Source organism: Pelobates fuscus, chromosome 1 (genome assembly GCF_036172605.1).
Source record: "Pelobates fuscus isolate aPelFus1 chromosome 1, aPelFus1.pri, whole genome shotgun sequence".
NCBI lineage: Eukaryota > Metazoa > Chordata > Amphibia > Anura > Pelobatidae > Pelobates > Pelobates fuscus.
Window position 1 is genome coordinate 293,817,547 of NC_086317.1, and position 25,161 is coordinate 293,842,707.

Genomic DNA, 25,161 nt, shown 5'->3' on the forward strand with positions numbered 1-25,161 from the left:
TGCAATCAGTTTAATCTGTCACACATACAGGGTTATTTACTAGTGTGAGAATTTGAAGCCAAAATAGCTATGCTTCAGGTTTTGCTACTTAGCCCTAATGTTTTAAATTCACTTTTGATTCTCACTTTACTGAATAACCCAGTTAATGCATGGCCTGTGTCTATTATAAAAAAAAATTCCCCCATTCACGAGGATCTGCTTTTCTGGTATTGATGCCACATCTACAATCAGCTCTTTGCAAGTTTTTTTAGAGCATAAGCAAACTAATGTCAGACCAGATCATGAAATCGGACACTGACCAATTACATTAGATACCCTAAAAATGTGGGATCCCTATCCGCAAACTGACGTTTCTCATAATAATAGCAGCGACGACACTGATTGCTAGAAACTGGAGGTCAGGGACAATCCCAGTAGAGGAGTTGACAAACCTAATCTCCACCAATGTGGACTATGAAAAATTAGCAGCAACTCACATACGAACAGGGTATACAAATGTACGCATGCATAACGTGGAAAACATACAGAGACGGCACCCCAGAAATGTTGGGTGACAAAACCCACGACCCCACCTAAAACATGCTTAGAAAGAGCGCAGAGACGGACATAGACAAGAGGATTGGCCCACAGTACCGGGAAACGAGGTTCCAGATGTCATGGGAACACATAAAAGTGCCAGGAAAGAAGTTCATTAGCAGGCATGAGCGGGTCTCCCAGTCAGTGAGCAACATAATGTAGGCATACAAGGTACACAGAACAGACCATATGTTGTAAATAGGTTTCTTCATATGTAAATATGTTAGGTATGTTATATAAAAGTTGATACAGAATCCAACATGTGCACCACAGTTGCCAACCCCAGACGCACAAGTCGAAAGAATTGTAAAGATCATGGCAAGTCATGTCAGACTTCTTATTATACAATGTTACCCCCTCCACCTTTTCATTATTCTGTACCCCCGCAAATGCTTGCAGTTCTGCAGAAACATACAATAAAAATTGCCAATTATCAAAAACAAATGTGGGATCCATGTAGTAAAAGACCTGTCATAATCAAAGGGGTAAATAGCATTGAATAAAGGTCAAACCTTGTTGCTGTTAAAGTACTTTTGCAAGACTTCCTTTTACAGAACAATCCAACTTTCCCCCCCCATACACTCTTTTTACTACACAGAGTCCAACTATCAGTCTTACTGGATTCTATACATTTCAGAAAAACTGGTGTATTTCTATTTCTCAGACAGCATAAAACAAATCTATTAAGACCTGATTTAACCCATGTTTCCATTCATTCTAAAATCTGCCATTTTCCAGAATATACGTCGTAGGTTTTCAGTCAAACCAGAATTATTTTAGAAAGAAAACCCATGTATGTTTGATCCTTTTAATGGGAAAAGTTGTACACCGAAGAATCCAAATGAAAAAGAAATGGTTAAAACACACGACATGGAGTTTGTTGATAACAATCAGTCTCTGAAAGCTTCCATATCGAATAAAAATAATATTTTCTTGTAACACATATAATTAGTCTCAAAATTCAAAGCACTTGGATTTTATCTTGTAAGGAGGAAGTGAATGTTTACCAGAAGTCATCATCTGCTTCTCCATGAGACAGAGCCGTTATACTAAATACAAAAAAAACAAAAAAGAAATAATTTTAATAGGCATAACATTATCTCACAATGCTGCTCTTTCTTAACATGCTAAAGAGCACCCATAGGAACAGAGAGCGATTGTGGAATAGAGGAAAAAAAAAAATGAATCTCTATTTTGGGGAGAGGGTGTGATCTAATCTTTAAATCTCATTTATTGTGATACCACTGCTGTTACTTTGCACATGACTGCAATCCGTACTTTGTGGATGTATTGGCAACTTTCATAATAGTTTTAAACAAGATAGCATTGCAATTACAGTGCTGCTGTAATTAGCCTGTATTTTACACGCACTGCATTGGAAATTTAAAAATCTAAATGCAGTACTTTTCTCTTACATATACATTTTCTTTTGCTATAATCCATCTCATGCAGAGGTTTGATAACCTGTTGTTGCTGTACCTTGCCACTATCTATCAGTGGTCACTCAGGATTGTTGTGGTAAAGGGACCTTTACATAAATTACACAATAGATTTCCAAGGATGGATATCATCAGTTAAAGGGAACCTATAGGCACCCAGACCACTTTAGCTAATTGAAGTGGTCTGGGTGCATAGTCCCAAATCCCTTAATACTGCAAAGCTAATTATTGCAGTTTTTAATAAACTGCAATAATTAGTGGGTGACGTAGGGGGCACTATAGTGCCAGCAAAACAAACACTATAGTTTCCCTTTAAGTATATCGCCCTTCTCTTTTCTCACTAGGCACCACCATTGAAATAAACAACATAAGGGCTAGGTCTATTAAAAGAAAACCAAAAACGAACAGCAGCAAATAATTAACAGGTAATCAGTCTGAGAATATTTAATACAGTTAAACACGGTCATTGGAGTAGTAGTATTACAATGTTTTCACACAAAAATCTTAGTGTGATAATAAGGGGCACTTCAGTAGGAGCAATGTATTGATTGCAGTCAATGTAGGTATTTTAAAATTATAATTAATTTTGTTCCATAACCCCAGTCTTTCTGCTTTTACATCATAAACTGCAGCATTTCACATTTTGCTCCAAAAACACTGTTGTGTGTGATGTCATTTCTTATGCAGATTTCTAATATATAATGCGGACAATAGAACTGCCACTCCCAGAAACCTTTACTGTGCCCACTAAGACATCTTTTCCAGCATGAATGGCTGAGTAACTTTATGCTTTGATAAAACTCACTGCAAAGCCTGGCAAATCATCAGCAGGAGAATTTAATAGTAACAATTACTAATTTAAAGTTGGTGTTCAGATCACAAACCAATCTGGAACGTCCCAAGCAATGCAGAAATACCAAAGCATAAAGCCTCAAAAGAATACAGACTGTGTGTTCCAAACAAAGTTAAAGGGACACTATAGTCACCAGAACAACTACAGCTTTTTGCATTTGTCCTGGTGAGTAGAATCATTATCTTCAGGCTTTTTGCTGTAAACACTGTCTTTTCAGAGAAAATTTAGTGTTTGCATTACAGCCTAGTGATAACTTCACTGGCCACTCATCAGATAGCTGTTAGAGATCCTTCCTGGGTCATGGCTGCCTAAAATGCATCCAAACAATCAGTATCTCCTCCCTCTGCATGCAGACACTGAACTTTCCTCACAGAGATTCATTGATTCAATTAATCTCTATGAGGAGATGCTGATTGGCCAGGGCAGTGTTTGAATCTCTTTTTGTCAGTCGCAGCCAATCCTATGGGAAAGCATTGTGATTGGATTAGGCCACCACGTCTGATGATGTTAGCAGGCAGTGGGCAGATCTAAAGGAAACAGGGACAAAGTAAGCAACTGCAGACTTTAATACGAGTTAGATTTTACTGTATGTAGGGAGGCATGAGGGGGCCAGGAATACATGTTTGTGTTCCTGACCTTATAGTGCGCCTTTAACCCCTTAAGGACACATGACATCCCTTTTATTCCAGAAGTTTGGTCCTTAAGGGGTTAAACAAATTGTGCCCCCAAATTTGTCCTTTTCCTTTTTTAAGTGTTCTGAAAGATTCCATTAAAGCTTACTGAAAAATATAGATTTTTCCCTGCCTTCTTTTTCTATGACTTACCTGTCATTAGATAGTTTTTCAACCACTGAAAGGTCTTCCAGGGATTCTTTATTAACCTAAAAACCACAACAAAACCAAGAAAAAAATGGTATCATTTTTAACATATGATGGAAAGTGAGAGATAGTGTTTGATTTAAAACACAGGTAGGGTTACAAATTAAAATGCGTCAGAATTCAAATTTCAAATCACCAAACTGGAAGCAAAAATCATGCAGGAAAAATATAATATAACTTCACAGTACTCATTAATGGTTGTAATGTATGTATCAAGACACCAGAATTTACAGTTTAGTGAACAAACCATGTGTCGGATCACTATAAAACTATCTACAGTCCCAAAAAAAAGAGTTTACAAGGGGACAAAATAGTGAAATTATAATAAAGTTTGCAATGCTGATTAATCAGTAAGAACATGATACTGGCTTCCATGTTTATTGCTCAAGTTTAGAGGTTTGTTGGAAAAATGTATTATAAATATCCTTTGTTTTCCAATGAACAATGAAATCTTTTTTGGTCAGAGGAAAAACCGCACTGCTCTTTGAATTTTATGACATGGAAAACACAAACTATATATGTAGATAAAACTAAATGCTACAACAATTTACACAAACTCTCATTTACAGAAGTTAAAAGAATTGTGGGAATTCACATGATCACAGAACATTGCCCTGAAGCACAAACTACATCAGAATTGTTTATCATGCAGCAAATTAAATGTTCTTCACAATTAAGGTCAATGTCCTGCATTAAGTACACTTTGAAATGTGGCACGATGACGACTGAAGAAAAGCAGCAATTGCAGCAATTATCCAGCGACAAGTACAAAAACATTGATAGTAGAGGCCTATTTGAGACATTGTTGCAATATCTGCCACAAAAGATGTTTCTAGAACGTTCCCTAAGAAAATGGCTGCCTGTGAGTTCCTTACTAATATCATACAGTACTTCGAACGTGATCTCTTTAGGATCAAAATGTTCTTTTACATTTGTGCTACATACTCAAGAGGGATTTTTTATTAAACATGTATTTATAGTAAACGGAAAACTGACTTGCAAAATTGAGGCTAAATTAGCAAAGCTGTTACTTTAGCCAGGTAGGAGACTTATTCCAAATCAGCACTTTTTGCTTAAAGTGTGAGATTTGGTTTTCAGTTCACTACAGTTAGGAGCAGTGCCGGCGCGTCCATAAGGCGGCACAGGCGGCCGCCTTAGGGCGCACCGGCTCCGGGGGCGCAAGATTTCAGTGACCGGCAGGAGGGAAGCTCTCCCTCCTGCCGGCCACCATCTCCGCCCCCGGCGCGGCAGTGCTGCAATCAGGCACGGCGAGGGAGCTCTAACCTCTCTGCTCTGCTCCCTCGCACGCTGTCTAGTGATGCCGCGGGAGCAGGATTATGACGTCATATTCCGGCTCCCGCGGCATCAGCAGACAGCCCGCGAGGGAGCAGAGCAGAGAGGTTAGAGCTCCCTCGCCGCGCCTAATCGCAGCACTGCCGCACGCCGCCCAGCAGCCCCACTGGACCCCAGGGAATGATCCACACCAGCTCTCCAGGTAGGGAGGCTGGGTGGATATGATTTATTTATTAAAATAATTTGTGAATGTATGTGATGTGTCTGTGTGTGAGTGTGTGTGTGTCTGTGTGTGAGAGTGTCTGTGTGTCTGTGAGTGAGTGTGTGTGTGTCTGTGTGAGTGTCTGTGTGAGTGTGTGTGTGAGTGTGTGTGTGAGTGAGTGTGTGAGTGAGTGTCTGTGTGTATGTGTCTGTGAGTGAGTATGTGTATCTGTGTGAGAGTGTCTGTGTGTCTGTGAGTGTGTGTCTGTGTGAGTGTCTGTGTGTATGTGTCTGTGAGTGAGTATGTGTATCTGTGTGAGAGTGTCTGTGAGTGTGTGTCTGAGTGTGTGTGTCTGTGAGTGAGTGTCTGTGAGTGAGTGTCTGTGTGTGAGAGTGTCTGTGTGTCTGTGAGTGTGTATGTGTCTCGGTGTGAGTGAGTGTCTGTGAGTGTGTGTCTGTGTGTGAGTGTCTGTGTGTGAGTGTCTGTGTGCGAGTGTCAGTGTGTGAGTGTCAGTGTGTGTGTGTGAGTGTCTGTGAGTATGTGTCTGTGTGTGTGCGTGAGTGAGTGTATGTGTTACTGTGAGTGACTGTGTGTGAGTGTGTGAGTGAGTGTATGTGTGTCTGTGAGTGTGTGCGTGAGTGAGTGTATGTGTGTGCATGAGTGAGTGTATGTGTGTCTGTGAGTGTGTGCGTGAGTGAGTGTATGTGTGTCTGTGAGTGTGTGCGTGAGTGACTGTATGTGTGTCTGTGAGTGAGTGAGTGTATGTGTGTCTGTGAGTGATTGTATGAGTGTTGCATGTGAGTGTGTCAGTGTTTGTGTGTGTCTGTCAGTGTGTGTTTGTGAGTGTCTGTCAAATCAGTGAGCGTATCTTTGTCATTGAGTCTGTCAATGAGTGTCAATCAGTGTGTGTGTGTCAGATCAGTGAGTCTCTGTGTTTGTCATTGAGTGTGTGTGACTGTCAGAAGAACACTAAGGGACAGGGAAGGGAGGGGACCAATAATGGACGGGGAGAGGGGCTGGTTAAGAGGCACATAGGTGAAGATGTTATTTTTGAATGGGGGGGGGGGGGCGGAAAAATACATCTTCGCCTATGTACCCAAAAATCCTTGCACCGGCCCTGGTTAGGAGTCAGTTCTGAAATAAAATAGGTTATGGTGAATGGAGCCCCCCATCTATGAAGTCTATTTCTTATAGCGGCAGATATGTACAATTATTTCTGCTGCTATAAGCCCACTACTAGTTATCTGAAGACAGGCATGACATACTATCCCCACTGCGTTTCATAAACCCTTCTAGCACTTTTGAAGAGCTAACCAAACCAGGCTCTGAGCTAAACAGACCAGTAAGTAACAGGACCGGTTATGATTGACAGTCAGGGGTGTAACAAGGTTGATTTATAAAAGTTCCAATTTCCAATAAAATCAGCACTTTGTAAAATTAGAAAAAAAGGATGCACTACATCACACACAAATCACATCAGCAAGCTTTAGGGGTCTGGAGTGTAACTTTTAACACTGCATTCCCAGCTGAAGAGGACGCATTCTTTTTTTTTTTTATGTATTATATAGATTTAAGGTCCTTGCATTTAATTACCCAAGCTTTGCAGCTTCTGATGTGAGCTCTCACCAAAGCAGGTCACTCACTTAAAGTCTATTGCAGCTGCTCAAATATGGCTGTAACTAGCTTAATTCAATAAAAAAACTAAAACAACTATTAATGAAGCTATTCTGGGACAACGACTAAACAACGAAATGTCTAGACGTGACAATGGCACACAAGAGTGCCGAAACGTTGTCTGCTTTCTGTGCTCCTTCAATAAAGTCTGCCTAATGAGGAAACCACAGGTGTGCCCAGATGTGTATTTTGAAGACTGACTTTACTTGGGAATTGGCCTTCCCTGTTTAGAGGCACCCTAGTGGGAGTATCCTCCAACAGTGTGTGCACTACCTCAGTCATTGGCACACACATTGTTTAACCAACATACAATTTCACTGACAGACACACACTCTCAGATACATATAAACTGACACACACTGTTTTGACACACACACATTCACTGAGTCATACACACTCAATGACAGACACACACTTTCACTAGCACACTCACTCACAGACACAAAACACACTCATTATTGTTATTTTATTTTAATTAAGTCCAGCCTCCCTACCTTTGGGAGAGCTAGAGTGGATTCAGTCCAGTGATGGTCCAGTGTGGGGTTGCTCTGATCCCTCAGTGCAAGAAGATCACAGCTCCCTTGCCAATGTCTCTATTGCGTACAGCCTCCAACATGGGAGGATGGGGAGGGCCTCTAAGGTGGCCAGCTCTTGGGCCCACCATGACACAAGGCTAAAAAGGCATTTCTTAAAGTTGCCTGGGCCCCCTTGGAAAGTGCCCCCCAAGCAAATGTCTCTTTAGCCTCGCGATAGATACAGCACTGATGACAACCTATAAAGCATAGTTTGGCACTCCTATGTCATTGTTTCCCTTCTTCTGTTCATTAGTGGCATCAGTAATTTGAAGTAAGCATAAACAAATGTAAATGTTTTTCACTGGCATAAAAGTATGTTCCCTCATATAATGAAACTGTATTTGGCCTACAGTTGTAAAATACACATATGACTGGTCTCCTTTAATGTAGAAATGTGACATGTCTGCAATATTGTAGCACTTGGAGAGGGGCAATGACAGTAAAGGGAGATACACTGTTTCTGAAAATATAAATTTGAGATAAAATAAAATTGAAAGAGATGAGCTTACAATGAGGAGCTCTAATGATGTGCTCCCACACAACTGCAAATATATATTGTGCATGTGACAGCTCTGCAGAGAATACCGCCCACTGGAAATCATGAGTCTGGATCTGTATGTAATTCTGCTATGTGGGAGGCTGTTAAGCAGCATTAACCAGCAAGAGGATGAGCTAAAAAGAGTCTGATATTTAACGTCTTCTAAACCAGGGGTAGGCAACCTTCGGCACGCCAAATGTTGTGAACTACATTTCCCATCATGCTCTTCCAGCCATAATAAGTCACTGTTTAGTAGTTTTACCCACAATAAAACATGCATTTTTGCATTTGGGGCATACCAAAATAACCCGCAAAAGCTACAGATTTATTTTTTGAAGCCTTTGCAATCCTTCCTACCTCTACTAACTCAGGCTTAGAGGAGGAAGCAGGTACTCTGAGCTAAACAAACCAGGAAGTAACAGGACCGGTTATGATTGACAGTCGGGGGGCTGTGCATTCCCGGCTGAAGAGGACACATTCTTTTTTTAATGTATTATATAGATAAAAGATTTGAAGCCCTTTGCAGCGTCTGCTGTGAGCTCTCACCAAAGCAGGTCACTCACTTAAAGCTCTAGTTGAGCTTACTCCATTAGTAGTGCTTTATGGGCATGGTAAAGGGAGAATTGTAGTTCAGTTGCATGCTTTCTATAGGGGAAAACCAACAGTTGAATTATACCTCCAGAAACACTGCAGTTCGGGGATAATGGTGTAAAAGGTGGGGCTTATGGACCAAAACTAACTATTTTTCCTTTAAAGGCGTGAGACAATGATTCTAATCTCCAGATGGTAGTGGACGGTGGAATCATCTGTTGTCTTTCCTATTTTAGAAATTAAAATTACAACCTACCAAATTTAGATGAGATCAGATTATTTTGGTACTGATCTATCTTTAAATGCAATTATTCTATAATTTGTTGGCGCTTTATGAATAAAAATAAACAATAATAATATTAATAATCACCACGCAAAAAAAATTAAAAAAATAAAATAAAATATGTTTGGAATAAAAAAATATTTTAATAGGGTTAAAAATTGCATATAATTTTTGACCTGTGATTAAAGATTAGAACACCCTCATATTTGTGTACTACATTTTCATAAAATATAAAAAAAGCAGATAGTTCCAGACAAAGTAGGGTTTATAGTACTTATTTTTCCAGAATGATTCATTTTGTTGCTAAAGTTAAACCGCTGCCTCATCTTCCAAGAAAATAGACACACTATAAGTCAGCAGTACTGCTAAAAGGGGAAGAACGCATAGAAGAGGATTGTTCCAAGGAAGATGCACAAAGACTATATTACTAAACAGCTTCCGCAAGACAAGACAAGCTCCATTCAGGGTCTACATTACGGAATGCCACCCTACCTTCTCAGTCTGCTCCTCGGCTCGGTTCTGGGCAAGCATTTGCATGTACTTGTCCATGGGACTCACACCAACTTTAGCTGAAGCACCTGCATCTTCAGGTTCCCTCAGTCTTAGATGATCCTCATCTATTTCTCTTTCTGTTTCAGATATTTTGGACTCGGCCATCAATTTCTTAGAAGGAAAAGGAAATATTATTATTATTATTATTAGCATTTATATAGTGCCAATAATATACAAAGCACAACATAAATAGCTAGATATAATAGTGTTATGTGATGTTTTCTTGAATTAAAAGTAGCTTTTAACAATAGGTGATTGGTAGGTTTACCTGATTTTATAAAATATATAACATTGCTGCACAAAGCAGGTTCTCCATATGCAATAGTTCCATATGCTGCGTTATTTATTCAATATAAAGAAAATTAAAATCATTTTTTTTTTTTTTTTTTTTTTTTTTACATACTCTGCAATTACCTTTTTCAGTATAGCTATACCCTGTAAAGTTTTACAGTTTTTGCAGTTTTTAGCTTAATCCACAGGAGGTTTAATAGGCACAAAACAAAAAGTAACAAAAGGTCACACTAAACACATAATGCGTTTCGGACCTACATATCGCGACCAAAGGGGTTTTTCTTTCCATCATTTTATACCATCAGTGCTTACTATGGACTCAACTGTGCTGTTTTTTTTTTTTTTTTTATTATTATTATTTTTATTGTTCACTATTGTCAAATAAATTGCTTGTATGTTTAACTTATATCTCTCTCCTCAGTTTCTCATTCTTTGGGCTTGAGCCCTATCCCACATTCATTATACCAGTATGGGTAAATATGAGATCATTTTTCTGGTTATCTAGCGCCCTCTGTTGTGTGGTTTCACAAGTGTTTTAACTTGGACACTCACTGGTGGTTGTATATTGTGCCAATTTAACCTCTTGTTGACTTTGACCACTTGCAGTGGTATTATTTCTATTTTTTGCTTTATTATAAAGTTCCTCTCAAAGAAATCAATGAAAGAAAAGTTCCTACCTCTTTAGGTTCAGCTTCATTCTCCAGTGAATGATATTCTTCCAGCTGCCGTCCAGATTTGTTCTGGGTGTCATATGTATTTATTTCTTCTTCTATGTCACCTTGCTCATTTGAGATGTTGTTTTTTTTCTGCTGACTAGTTGCTGAAAATATATAAATGGGATTTAGTTTGCCCCTGTAGATGACCGAACACTAAGCTGAACCATGCAAAAATGTAAGTGATTGAGAAATGGCTCTAAAACACTTTGAGATTTATTATGCAGCTTCAGAATATTATGCAGTTCCCTTCTTGCCTCTCTGCCCAATAACAGCATTCAATACATGAGATATTGAAAGATGCAAAGATTTAGATCAGGCAAAACTGTCTGGCAGGTAAGTAAATTAACTGCTCGGAAATAAAAAAAATACAGGTTCCATAATTTCACTGTGATAAACTCAAGTGAGTTAGGCAGCAATGTGTTTGTCAACTACTTAATTATAAGAAAAAAAAGATAAGGATGTTAATGATTTAGAGAAAGTTAGATGGCTAGCAGTGGCAATAAGAGATAACTAGTAATGACAATGGTAAAAACAAAATACAGTGGCTCAGACACAGAATGCTGTCAATCAAGTTCAGCCTTTCTCACGTATGTTTTTGCTGTTGATCCAAAAGAAGGCAAAATAAGTGCTTCCAATTTTGCAACAAACTAGGAAAAACATTTCTTGACCTCAGAAAGGAAGTCAGGTCTCTTCTTGGATCAAGGAGCCATTACCCCACAAATTAAAAAAATATATATCCCTGAATATTATATTTTTGCAAGTATTCATCAAATAGCTGTACAGATTCTGATAAAACCACATGTTCAAGCAGAGAATTCCACATCATTATTGTTTTTATTGTAAAAAAACCCTTTCCTTTGCCTTAGACCAAATCTCCTTTCTTCCAGTCTAAATACGTGACCTTGTGTCCTGTGCATAGTCCAGTTTACGAATAGATTTCTAGACAAAGGTTTTATATATATATATATATATTTGTATAATGCTATCATATCTTCTCTGAGGCACTGTTTTTCTAAACTAAACGGATTTAAATATGTCATCCTTTCTTCATAACTAAAATGCTCCATTCATTTTATCAATTTTGTAGCTCGTCTCTGCACTTTTTCTAGTGCTATGATATCCTTCTTTAGAACAGGTGCCCAAAATTGCACAGCATATTCAAGGTGTGGTCTTATCAATGATTTATAAAGAGGCAAAATTATATTTTAATCCCGAGAATTAAGGCCACTATTTATACATGACAAAACCTTACTGGTCTTAGCAATTGACAATGTGCATTGTTGCCTAGTTTGTGGTCTATAACAATTTCAAAATCCTTCTTTCGTGTTGTAATTATTATTTCACAAGCATTTAGGGTGACAGTTACTTGTGCATTCTTTACCCCAAAGTGCTTAACTTTTGCCTTTTTCTATATTAATTGTCATCTGTGATTGGAGTGCCCAGTCCCCTAATCTATCTAAATCCCTCTGCAGCAAAGCAATATCCTGCTCACATTGTATTACAGAGTTTTGTGTAATCTGCAAATACTGAAACATGACTTTTGAAGCTTATTTCAATATAATTTATAAATATGTTAAGTGGTTCCAGAACAGAACCCTAAGGGACACCACTTACCACGTTTGTCCAGCTAGTCATACTGTAAAAGAAATGTATACACAAAAAAAAAAAAGTAAAATTCAAAATTTTTACATCCCATTGGTTTGGAGGCTTTCTGAACTTACAGGAGTCCAATTGTGGAGAAGGTGTTCTTTGCACATCGGCAATGAAAGGATTGTTATGGGCCAAGTCCTCTGATGGATGGGAAATGTCACATTCTTGTTGCTCTGGTATGTCCTCCTGGTCTGGGGGGAGATAGAGCGAGATTGTTATACTGTCCTCAATATTTCAGATATCAAAGAGCACTGGGCAAACAGCCTGACCTGGAAATGGCTGGCTTCACACACTGTACAGACTCACATCAAAGAATGTGAAAAGCGAATGGAACAATTAAGGCCTACAGCAAAGACATTTAACAGGAGATGAAAAAGGTCTTTATGTATATGGTTTACTTTATTAGTTATTTAGTAGTTATGAGTACATGGAAGACCCAACTTCCTTTTATTTATCATAAGAATAGTCACCACTTCAGAAATAGAAGAAATTTAAGCCCACTGGGTACAGATTCCTAAATCCTGAATAAAATAAGCTAGATTTTGGAGAGGCTTGAAGCCCTACTCTTAACAACAGCCTATGGACCTGATCCCAAGAGCCCCTAAAAGGGGGCTTGTGATGGTAGCAATTGAAAAGCAAACTATTCATTGTTACTCGATAACTCTGCAGTGCCCTCTGCTGAATGAATGGAAGTGTGTACATTTACATAATGCTTTTATACAAATGAGCACAGCCAAATAAATGGTTAAATGCATATATTGATGCCTTTTTTTGTGTTTAAAAATTTTATTTGTATTATACAGTTTAGTGATCGACCGATATTGATTTTTTTTTTTAGAGCCGATACCGATAATCCGTGAACTTTCAGGCCAATAGCCGATAACTTGCCGATATTCTCTACATTTACCATTTTGAAAAAATAAACTATTTCTAAAGGTAAATGCACAAAATGCCACATGTAGTGGATGCAGTGTGTTTAGACAGGGGAGCTGTGTGTGTTTGTGTAGTGGATGCAGTGTGTATATAATGAACGAGTGTTTGTGTAGTGTATATATATAGTGAATGCAGAGTGTGTATGTTTGTGTAGTGTGTGTAAAGTGAATGCAGTGTGTGTGTGTAGTGTGCGTAAAGTGAATGCAGTGTGTGTGTAGTGTGCGTAAAGTGAATGCAGTGTGTGTGTAGTGTGCGTAAAGTGAATGCAGTGTGTGTGTAGTATGCATAAAGTGAATGCAGTGTGTTTGTGTAGTGTGCGTAAAGTGAATTCAGTGTGTGTAGCATGTACCCCTTTCTGTCTCATTAGAGATATCTTTGCCAGAAGCTCAAGGAAGCAGGCTGAAGGGTCAGTGTTAGGACCCGCTTAGGGGGGTCTGCCTTGACGTTGGCAGGCGGGCATCCCTCCAATGGCCATTGGAGCAACTAAATGACCTCCATTTGTCTAAATATACATAGGGATTAAGGAGAAAGCGCAAGTAACATTTTCTTTTCTTTGGTTTTTACTATATATTGGGGCTGATGTGTGTTGTAGTCCTTGCTGCTTAAGCGCAGGACTTCTCTTTTTGTATTTGTATTTACTTTGCATCACACAGCCTGGTTACAATGCTGCTACCCATCCCATGTGTTCCCTATTAAGGGTTAATAAGTATAGGGGTGTATATAAAAAAATACCCCTTTCTGTCTCATTAGAGATATCTTTGCCAGAAGCTCAAGGAAGCAGGCTGAAGAGTCAGTGTTAGGACCCGCTTAGGGGGGTCTGCCTTGACGTTGGCAGGCGGGCATTCCCTCCAATGGCCATTGGAGCAACTAAATGACCTCCATTTGTCTAAATATACATAGGGATTAAGGAGAAAGCGCAAGTAACATTTTCTTTTCTTTGGTTTTTACTATATATTGGGGCTGATGTGTATTGTAGTTCTTGCTGCTGGCCCAGCAGTAATGGGACTAAGCGCAGGACTTCTCTTCTTGTATTTGTATTTACTTTGTATCACACAGCCTGGTTACAATGCTGCTGCCCATCCCATGTGTTCCCTATTAAGGGTTAATAAGTATAGGGGTGTATATAAAAAATACCCCTTTCTGTCTCATTGGAGATATCTTTGCCAGAAGCTCAAGGAAGCAGGCTGAAGGGTCAGTGTTAGGACCCGCTTAGGGGGGTCTGCCTTGACGTTGGCAGGCGGGCATTCCCTCCAATGGCCATTGGAGCAACTAAATGACCTCCATTTGTCTAAATATACATAGGGATTAAGGAGAAAGCGCAAGTAACATTTTCTTTTCTTTGGTTTTTACTATATATTGGGGCTGATGTGTGTTGTAGTCCTTGCTGCTTAAGCGCAGGACTTCTCTTTTTGTATGTGTAGCATGTGTATAGTGAATGCAGTGTGTTTGTGTAGTGTGTGTATATAATGAATGCAGTGTGTGTGTTTGTGTAGTGTGTATGTATAATGAATGCAGTGTGTGTTTGTGTAGTGTGTGTATATAATGAATGCAGAGTGTGTGTATGTTTGTATAGTGTGCGTATATAATGAATGCAGAGTGTGTGTGTTTGTATAGTGTGCGTATATAATGAATGCAGAGTGTGTGTATGTTTGTAATGAATGCAGAGGGTGTGTGTGTTTGTATAGTGTGCGTATATAATGAATGCAGAGTGTGTGTGTATATAATGAATGCAGTGTCTGTGTTTGTGTAGTGTGTGTATATACTGAATGCAGATTGTGTGTGTGTGTTTGTGTAGTGTGTGTATATAATGCAGAGTGTGTGTAGTGTGTGTGTATAATGCAGAGTGTGTGTGTGTGTTTCTGAAAGGATGTAATTTGTGTAAAATGGGGGGAGGAGGGCATTTTTTTTAAATAAAATTTTTTATATTTATATGTTTATTTTTATTTATTTTTTGTCCCCCCCTCCGTGCTGGTTACCTGGCCAGGAAGGGGGGCTATGGCATTCCCTGGTGGTCCAGTGGCATGTACTGAGCAGTGGGGGCCCGCAGCAAGCTGTTACTTACCTTCCCAGCAACTCCCTTCAGCTCCCCTGTGTAAATATCGCGGCCAGTGTACCGCGCGGAGCGTTGCCATGGTAACCCGTGGCAACGCTCTGACGGCCTCGGGACTCGCGAGATTAACACAGGGAGCTGAAGGGAGCTGCTGGGAAGGTAAGTAACAGCTTGCTGCGGCCCCCCCAGGACCGCCGGGCTTGTAATGGGCCCAATGGTCCTGTTATGTATTATCGGCAATATCGGTATCTTTATTGGCCGGTACCGATATTGCCGAAAATACCAAATATCGGCCGATAATATCGGTAAAACCGATAATCGGTCAATCCCTAATACAGTTCATGCATTTATTATAATTGCTTGTTTGCCAATATTCTATATATATTTGTATTAAATGGTTTTCACTGTGTTCTGTAGTGGTTAGGAACAAGACAAGAACCCCCTGACATCATCCTATGGTAAGCAGTCTGAACTTTTTCAATTGGTTTCACACAGACCAGGTGAATGGAATTTGGGCATGTCTGGACAGAATTCGATGGCTAAGAGTGTCAGATGACACTATCAGCCAATAAATATCAATAAAATTCATGTATCTATTCATGAAATTAAACATATACTTCAGAGAGAGCCAGCCCGCAGGCCACTGATACATGTCAAATCACTCAAAAACTACAAATTGTGTGAAGGCACCAGGAGACGTCTGGTACCATAACCATTACAGCAGGCCAGGACTTACATTTTAAAAACCATGCACATGCAAGAGTGTATTTACAAATCTGCAGCCTATTAGCAGATCAGGAATGTATTCGCTATCTATATACTTGCATATTTTAGGCTAGAATGAAAAATACTCGAAGCCAGCTAATTTTCCAAATAGACCTGCCAAAAAAATTGCAATTCAGTTTTCAATTCTCCACAATGTGTAGTTTAGTGAATAATCCCATGAACACGTAACTACATGATAACACAAAATTAAATAACAGAAGAGTGGGGGGTATTGTGGCATGAAAAACTGCATCCGTGTAAGTGAGATGTGACATATTACTCAATATCATGTAAATGTCTCAACGCACTCCATATGTTGCCAAGCAATTTACAACACAATGAAATCCCAGCACGACGCTTAGACAATGCAGAGGTTATTACCCACAGATGATGTGGATTACTTTGTGGTTTCCATTACTGCCTTATTGATGTTTGTCATGTCTCTTGGGATATGAGATTGAGAAAATAACCCCACACTAAAATAACCCTCTCTGCACACTGGAACATTACAGAGGTGCTGAAATATTTCATTGCTTCTGGTTACTATCAAACTGTACTGAGATCCAGAGACCCCTTTTGGCTTCGAGAGAGTAGTACAGCACTTGTGTTTATCACCAGTAACATAACACAGGCCTCTTAGACAAGACTAAAAAAGTGATTTTCTGGACAACGTCAGCAGCCAGTATGAATCTGGCTTTGCAGATTATAGATTGTATTATCTTTAGAGCTGGATGCTGTGTTGGAGAAAGCAGATTAGCAAAATTAAATATTTGTAATATAAAATGTTTCCATCATAAAATATAGACTTTGCAGAGAGTTTAGTTACGTATTTAAATTCAATAGAAGAAAAGTCAGTGTGACAACGTGTGAGTTGTCCGCAGAGATCGCTGTCTGGTTCATGTCAGAAATAATAACAACAATAATAAAAACAATGTATCTATCTATCTATCTATCTAATATGCGCACATGCACATTTATTTATTTTATGATTATTTTTGTGCTCCACTATATAGGAGGGGTATGTGTGTGAAACACAACTGGAAGTTAGTACATGATTAGTCCTGGTGAAAACACCAGCCGTAAGTCAAGCATATGCAGTACATTGCATTCCCAGGTGCATGATGAGGTCACAGTGCAATGTACTGACAGTTATTTCATTACGACCAACATATAGGATTGCAGAAGACAAGCAGAGAAAGTTATATGTCAAAGTTTCTGTTTACCTGATTCAGACAATTGTGTGTTCATGTCTGTTGAAGTCAAGTCTAAGTTTTTTATTCAGATCATGCCTGCATATACACAACACCAAAGCAATAAATAGACCATCAATGCTATGCTCACATTTATTTATGTATTTTTCTATGCTATTGGGCAAGATTAAATTATCAAATTATTGTAAAAAAAAAAAAAAAAAAAAAAAAAAGGCTAAATGAAAATATACCTGCAACCCGTTTTCATCTTTTTTTAACCTTTGTCCCTTCCCTGGCGCCTGTCCCCCTCCCTCAACTCACCCATCCACATGTGGCACATTTTCACCTATGTGCTCTTCCCTTGACTAAGTGCCAATCTTATGTATTTTTTCATCTGGGGCCCAATACCCAGTCCTAACCACACAGCTCATCACCAATGCATCATCTTCTATAGTCATAGTCTCCAATACTCCAGTCCATGGTATCCCATTAATCTACAAGTCATATTCCATCAATCCCAGCCATATTTGCCCATCCCCATACGTCCACCATGTCTAAGAACCCTCTCCAAAGCTGCAATCTCATATTTCCCTTGTGACATACCATCCATAGCCATATTCTATCACTCATATTAACATGAGCTATAACGTCCCACCTCAACACTATAGTATCCATATCGCCATATTTCCATTATCATTGCCATGGTAGCCATATTCTGTATCCTCACCAACCCAAATGTAGCTAGCAAATTAATATTTTGTAGTATTAAGCCGCACACCGGGACTGCATGGCGAACTCAAACTATTTCTAAGCACTATTCTGGAAGTTTTGTTGATCTAGTTACTGAACTTTCAACAGGCCTTTAAGAACTAGAAATTAAAGGGACTCTCCAGTGCCAGGAAAACATATTCGTTTTCCTGGCACTGCAGGACTCTACATTGCCCCTCTCCCTCCCACCCCCCATCACAAGTTGCTAAAGGGGTTAAAACCTCTTCAGTGACTTGGGGATGATAGACAGCCACTAGAGGAGGACTTAACCCTGCAAGGTAATTATTACAGTTTATAAAAACTGCAATAATTACCTTGCACGGTTAAGGGTAGTGGGCAGAAGTGGTCTGGGTGCCTGGAGTGTCCCTTTAAGCAATGTATTCACTTCCATTGTCTGTTTGAAATCAGTTTTGTGAACCAGGAGAAGTTGAACAATTATTTGGCTTGATTTAAAAAAACTGAAATTAAAGGGACACTATACTCACCAGAACAACTACGGCTTATTGTATCTGTTCTGGTGAGTATCATAGAGAATAAACAAAAAAAGAAAAAAGTGCCATTCTACCTGTGTATGATTTACTGAGAAGATTATAGGCTTAAAAAGTAACTTTTAATAAATAAATCTAAAAAAAAATCATATGAACAACAGGAGTGGGTGGAGACTATACAGTGAGTAAAACTCTGACTACTTATACAAGCTGTAAAAGTGTATACATAACACTAGTGCTGAAGCAATACTGTTTTGCTATAATATAACATCAGTGTATTCCCAAGTAATAGAAGTGATACTATATTATATATCACTAATAGCTGTAACAAGAGGGGGGAGATAAGACGACTGCTAAACCAGTGCTATCAATAGTTAAAAGATTTCTGACAGATTTCTGACAGACGGCGATTAGCCAGTTAAATATCACAAAAGCTGCCTAGATCATAGCAGCGTATTGATAATAAATTAAGGTTGCTGTCAAGCAGTAAAGTGTAAAATAAGGGGTTGCTGACCTGGCTCCGCTTTTTCTCCAAGATATCCAGCAGTATATTCTAGTGTAACAACGGCTGCCTGCACTGAGTTATCTTATGCTTTACCACAGTGGAGCACAAAGTAGTAGCTCACCTGTGAAGGACTGCTGACAGGCAGCAGTTAACCGGTTAAAAGTCACACAAGTTGCCTAAGTGCTAGCTGCATCTAAATAGTAGGTCAAAGTATAAAGAGAGGGTTTGCAAACAGTTTTGAACAGGTTGCCTAGGTAGTAGAAAATATACAGACAGTGACAGAGGAAGGCATATAGAATAAAGATTCCTGAGTCTTGTGCCTTCGAGGGCACCCCTTAATAAAATGCCTGGTCTTATCAATCTCCCCCCATAAACATAATAAAGGAAAAAGAAAGAGAAATAAAGTATGTACAGAGTACTTAAATTAGTGTTAAGAGTCTCCAATATGCACTCCTGAGATGCTGGACATGAAAGAACTTGATGTCGGTAATTTAGCAACTGATAAGCAGAGAGTTAGGTGCCGACATCAATAATGTGTCAGTATGTGTCCAGAGCCCCTGACGTGCACGTTTCGCCAGTGAAGCTCATCAGAGGGGAACCAGATACAGGCAAGTATAGGAGTATTTAAATCATAAGCTCTTAATTGATTGGGAGATTTTCAGGATTCTGACCAATGGTAGCTTGGGGAGGGAATCTCAACCATTAAGAAATAATTGACTAATTAACCCTATGTTTACCTGAATCTTATGGTTTTTTACTGAATATTAAAATGATTGATTATATATAAAAAAAAAGGTGGAAAAGTGTAAGTAACAGTGATTATCAAAATGACAGTAATGTCATTGTTTTAACTTATATGTGATTAACAATAGTGACATAGTTAGTTGAACGAACATAGCAACGTTTATCTGCTAAACTATTTACTGATTAGTGCAGATATATTAGTGGATTCCTAAACTAGTTGACTAAAATGTAACATTAATGACAGTTTTTAGGATTTTAAGATTTTAGGAGAGAGAATGTTTGTAATAGACCTAAATAATTATTGATAATGAATAATTATGCATTTATTTGTGAATGAAGGGGGTAAAATTAAATTCTTCATTTAGTCCCAAGGGGGATAAGGTCTTACATTCATGTATCCATCTGGATGTTCTGGTGAGTAGAATCATTACCTTCAGGCTTTTTGAACTAAACACACAGAGTTTTCAGAGAAAAGATAGCGTTAACATTACAGCCAACTCCACTGGCCATTCCTAAGATGGCTGCTAGAGGTGATTCTTAGGGCAGTGCTACACTGCCACTGCCATTCAGTGTCTTCACCCTCTGCATGGAGACACTGGGGGCTAGAGGGTGTTTTTAACACTATAAGGTCAGGAATACAGGTTTGTGTTCCTGACCCTACAGTGTTCCTTTAACTTCCAACAGGTCCATGCAATGCTCTGGAATTATTCTATTTAACTGTAGAGGGTCACTTGGGGATTTTTTCATTACACTGTGTGTTGGTCAACCAACACAGCCAAGCTGGTAAAAATCTCTTAGAATCTGAGTTTCACATTTATTTTCTCCAATATTGTGATCTTTTAAATTGATAGCCACAAAAAATTTTTTAGTTAATCAAGCCAATGGCTTCTGAACACCCGGCAATATGTAAGATAGCCAAAATGACTGTGTAGGTTTTCAGTCAGTATGTGATAGTGCTATTTGAATAGATTAATGATAAAAGTACACAGCTATGACAGATTCATTGGAGCTCCGAATTTTGCAGGCAAGCTTACCGTGAAGAGAGGAATCTGAGTGAATAAGGTCATCAAAGTTTAGTTGTTTCAACTCAGAATGGATGGATGATTGGAGTGGATCGGATACAGCTGAGTGATGGTCACTAAAAAAAGATTCACAAATAGTATTATTGCATCTTCTGAAATATAGCTCATATATAATATAAATCAATAATACCGGTAGGCCGATTATCGGTTTGGCCGATATTCCAGATTTTGGCAAATATCGGTATCGGTTACTATTGATATCAATATTGCCAATAATGTGAGAGGCGGCGGTGGCCCAGCACATGCAGGGCCAGCCACCTTAGGGCGCACCGGCTATGGGGAAGCAACAATCGAGTGACTGGCAGGAAGGAAGAGCACAGCACTCCCCCCATCAGTCCCTCAGTGTAGCGTGGTCGAGGACGTGACAGGGAAGGGAGGGAAGGAGAGAGGAACACTAAGGGACAGGGAGGGGAGAGGTAAACTAAGGGACAGAGAGGGGAGGAAGAGGAAAACTAAGGGACAGGGAGGGGTGAGGAACACAAAGGAACAGGAAAGGGAGGGGAGAGGAACATTAAGGGACAGGGAAGGGAGAGGGAGGTACACTAAGGGACAGGGCGGGGAGGTGAGAGGAACACTAAGGGACAGGGAAGGGAGAAGGTATACTAAGGGACAGGGCAGGGAGGTGAGAGGAGAGGAACACTAAGGGACAGGGAAGGGAGAGGAGAAATACACTAAGGACAGGAAAGGGAGTGAAGGGGAACGGAGAAGAATACTAAATATTCTTGTATACATAAAAAAAAAATCTGACAGGCATGTATATTTTGTGCATTTACCACTTAACAAAAAGATTTGCAAAAACAATAAATAAACACGTTCAGTTAACAGTAGATTTGTGTAGAAATTGTTTCTTTTTTCAAAATGGTAAATGTACAGAATATCGGTAAGCTATCGGCCTGAAAGTTCACAGATTATCAGTATCGTCTCAATACAGGTCAATCCCTAATCAATAATTATACATCTTTCAGCTTTGCACTAAATTGGTCAAATGACCAAATTCAGAAACCCGAGGAGGACAAATGCAGTCTGGTTGGTGAACAAAACATGTTTGTTTATTTTTAAGTAAACAGATAATTTGATTAGGGAAATGTAATTAGGACTACTGGATTACACCCAATAAAAAGGATGCAGTATGAAACATGAAAACGTAATTTTTCGCTGTCTCTGATGATATTAATTTGTCCACATTTTCCTCTACTTTTACAATACTAATAAATGCATAAAATACTGCTATATGCTATACATCTCTTAAACTACAAGACCCACTTACAAACAAACTGCCCCAACAATTAGAAGAAAAGGACTGTTGTATGTTTCCACTAAATGCATGGAAACCTTTCTATTTATATCAATCAGCAAACAGCAAGAGGTCTAACAGGATACATAAAACTGCTTGCACATCTGCAAAGAAAACTGGCAGCTTCTCTATATTCAGTTCATTTTGATCAATTAATTTAAAAAAATGCAAAGTGAGTGAATAGAAGAAAAATCTAAACAAAGTCAATATTTGGTGTGACCACCATTTGCCTACAAAACAGCATAAATTGCTCTAGGTACACTTACACACAATTTTGTAAGGAACTCAGCAAACAGGTTGTTACAAACATAAAAACCGTACGTCTGCGGATTTAGGCAGCTTCAGTTGCTTCTATCTTTTATTGTAATCCTAGACAGACTTGTTGGGATCAAGGCTTTGTGGGGGAAATACCACCACTTCCAAATCGTATTCTTCTTTACGCTGAAAATATTTCTTAGTTACTCTGATTGTATGTTTAGGTTCATTGTCATGTTGCAGAATACATTTGAGGCCAATCAGATGACACCCTGATGTTATCCCGCGAACCCAAACGACTATTTGACACATTTAACCCCTTAACACCGCAGCCAAATGTACAAGTTGTGAACGAAACAAAACGTAAACAAAACCTGGCATTTGCGCTATATGTCTGTCCAACCATAATTCACCTCTTTCATATTAAATGCACCCCCCCTTATTATATATCATTTTATTCAGGGGAAACAGGGCTTTCATTTAATATCAAATATTTAGCTATGAAACATAATTTAATATGAAAAAAATGGGACAAAATAAGATTTTTTTTGATTTTTTTCGTTCTTCATGACATTTTAACTGTCAATGTCATAATACTGTTTGCTTTTACTGCAATAAAATACACATATTTGTATTCAGCAAAGTCTCACGTGTAAAACAGTACCCCCTATGTACAGGTTTTATGGTTTTGGGAAGTTACAGGGTCAAATATAGCGTGTTACATTTGAAATTGAAATTCGCCAGATTGGTTACGTTAGAGCCGCTTTTAAAAGGACGTAATAGTACGCCCTCCGGTCTTAAGGGGTTAACTCTCTACTTTGCCCTATTGTTTCTCCTCCACCTACTAACTTGACTGCCTCAGACTTTGCAACTCATTTACTGACAAGATCTCTACAATCAGGGAAGAGATCTCTCATCTTTCTTCTTCCCCTTACAATACTTTTCCTAACCTCACTCCCTCTGCTGTTCGATGTTCATTCGCACCCGCTACAGCAGAAGAAGTTACTGCTCTGCTCCAGTCCTCCCAGTCCTCCAGTCCTCCCACCCCACCACCTGCTCCCTAGATCCAATTCCCTCGCATCTCATCCGTACTCTGTCTCCTCTCTTTTCCCTTGACCCTAACTCCCCGTCCAACTACCCTCCTATCACGCTACTGCCTTTTGCATCCAAGTCCAATTCTCTGCTGGACCCACTTCAGTCTGGTTTTCGTGCTAACCACTCTGTGGAAACGGCACTGACCAAAGTATGCAATGATCTACTCGCTGCAAAATCTCGTGGTCACTACTCTATCCTAATTCTCTTTGACCTTTCTGCGGCTTTTGACACCGTTGATCATCAACTGCTTCTCATCCTGCGCAATATTGGTCTACAAGATATTGCTCTTTCCTGGTGCTCCTCCAACCTCTCCCAGCGCTCTTTCAGTGTTTCTTTCTCTGGCTCTGATGTTCTCCCCAACTCCTCTCTGTTGGTGTCCCCCAAGGTTCAGTCCTTGGTCCCCTATTGTTCTCCATCTATACTGCCTCCCTTTGTAAACTCATTAGCGCCTTTGGCTTCCAATGTCATTTCTATGCGGATGACACGCAAATCGACCTGTCCTCTCCTGATCTCTCCCCGTCTCTCTTGACTAGTGTCTCTGATGGCCTCTCTGCTATTTCTAACTGGATGGCTGCCCACTTCCTTAAACTCAACTTGACCAAAACTGAAATTCTGGTATTTCCACCCTCAAGTATTGCTACTCCTGTGTCTGTCTCCCTCCAAGACAATGGTGCTACCATCAGCTCCACCATGCAGGCTCGCTGCCTAGGTGTTCTCTTTGACTCCAACATCTCCTTCACGTCTCATGTTCAGTCTATCACCAAATCCTGACGCTTCGATCTCAAAAACATTGCGCGCCTCTGACCCTACTTAACCCCACATGCGACTAAGGTTCTGGTCCATTCCACTGTCCTTTCTCGCCTTGACTACTGTGATCCGCTTCTCAGTGGTCTTACATGCTCCCAACTTGCGCCGTTACAGTCCATAATGAATGCAGTGGCCAGGCTCATCTTCCTGTCCACCCACCCTGCCCACACCTCACCCATCTGTCAGTCCCTACATTGGCTTCCTGTAAGATATAGGGCTCAATTTAAAATTCTGGTTCTTGCTTTCAAATATCTACATAATGCTGCTCCCACCTATCTATCCTCCCTAATACACAAGTATGTCCCGTCTAGGCCCATACGCTCTGCTGAAGACTTACGCCTTCACGATTTCTCGACGGCTACACCGTTCCTGTGGAACTCACTTCCCTCCTCCGTTAGATGCTCACCCAGTCTCCACTCCTTTAAAAAAATCACTAAAAATCCACTTCTTCATAAAAGCTTATCAATTAAACTGTTAATAGCTCCCGATGATTCCTCTCTTGCAACTGTCACTAGTCTAATACTATCCTTACCTTTTGTCTCACTTTACCCCACTACCTCTAGCATTTAAGCTCATTGAGCAGGGCCCTCAACCCCTCTGTTCCTGTGTGTCCAACTTGTCTGGTTACAACTACATGTTTGTCCGTCCACCCACTGTAAAGCACTGCTGAATTTGTTGGTGCTATATAAATAATAACATAATAATAATAATTGTTTTACGATTATCTGCCTGTACTTATCAGCATTGATGACATTATTAATTAAGCCAAATCTCAAACTCAATTTCCAGAAATGCAGCCCCAAAATTTCAAGGAATCTCCACTGTTGCCTGCAGACATTCCTTCTTGTACTGCTCTCTGACCCTTCGGCAAACAAACTGTCTTCTGCTACAGCCAAATCTTTCAAAATTTGACTCATCAGTCCAGAACACCTGCTGCCATTTCTCTGCACTCCTATTCCAGTGCTTTTATGCATAGTTCAGTCTCTATGTCTTGTTTCCTGGTCAGACCCAAGTCTTTTTGACCACAAACTTTCCATGAAGACCACTTCTGATTTCTCTATACAGTCGATGGAT

General features: G+C 39.5%; 1 protein-coding gene across 1 annotated transcript in view; it reads right to left on the reverse strand.

The window, feature by feature from the left end:
• Positions 1-1,342: 1,342 nt before the first annotated feature.
• Positions 1,343-25,161, reverse strand: part of OFD1 (OFD1 centriole and centriolar satellite protein) — an 85,467-nt gene continuing 61,648 nt past the window's right edge. The window contains exons 18-23 of the mRNA XM_063457742.1: positions 20,589-20,692; positions 12,183-12,302; positions 10,423-10,565; positions 9,395-9,565; positions 3,693-3,748; positions 1,343-1,625 (exon numbers count right to left, since the gene is read on the reverse strand). Coding sequence (XP_063313812.1) covers positions 1,580-1,625; positions 3,693-3,748; positions 9,395-9,565; positions 10,423-10,565; positions 12,183-12,302; positions 20,589-20,692 — 640 coding nt within the window. The 3' untranslated portion in view covers positions 1,343-1,579. The remainder of the gene's footprint in view (positions 1,626-3,692; positions 3,749-9,394; positions 9,566-10,422; positions 10,566-12,182; positions 12,303-20,588; positions 20,693-25,161) is intronic.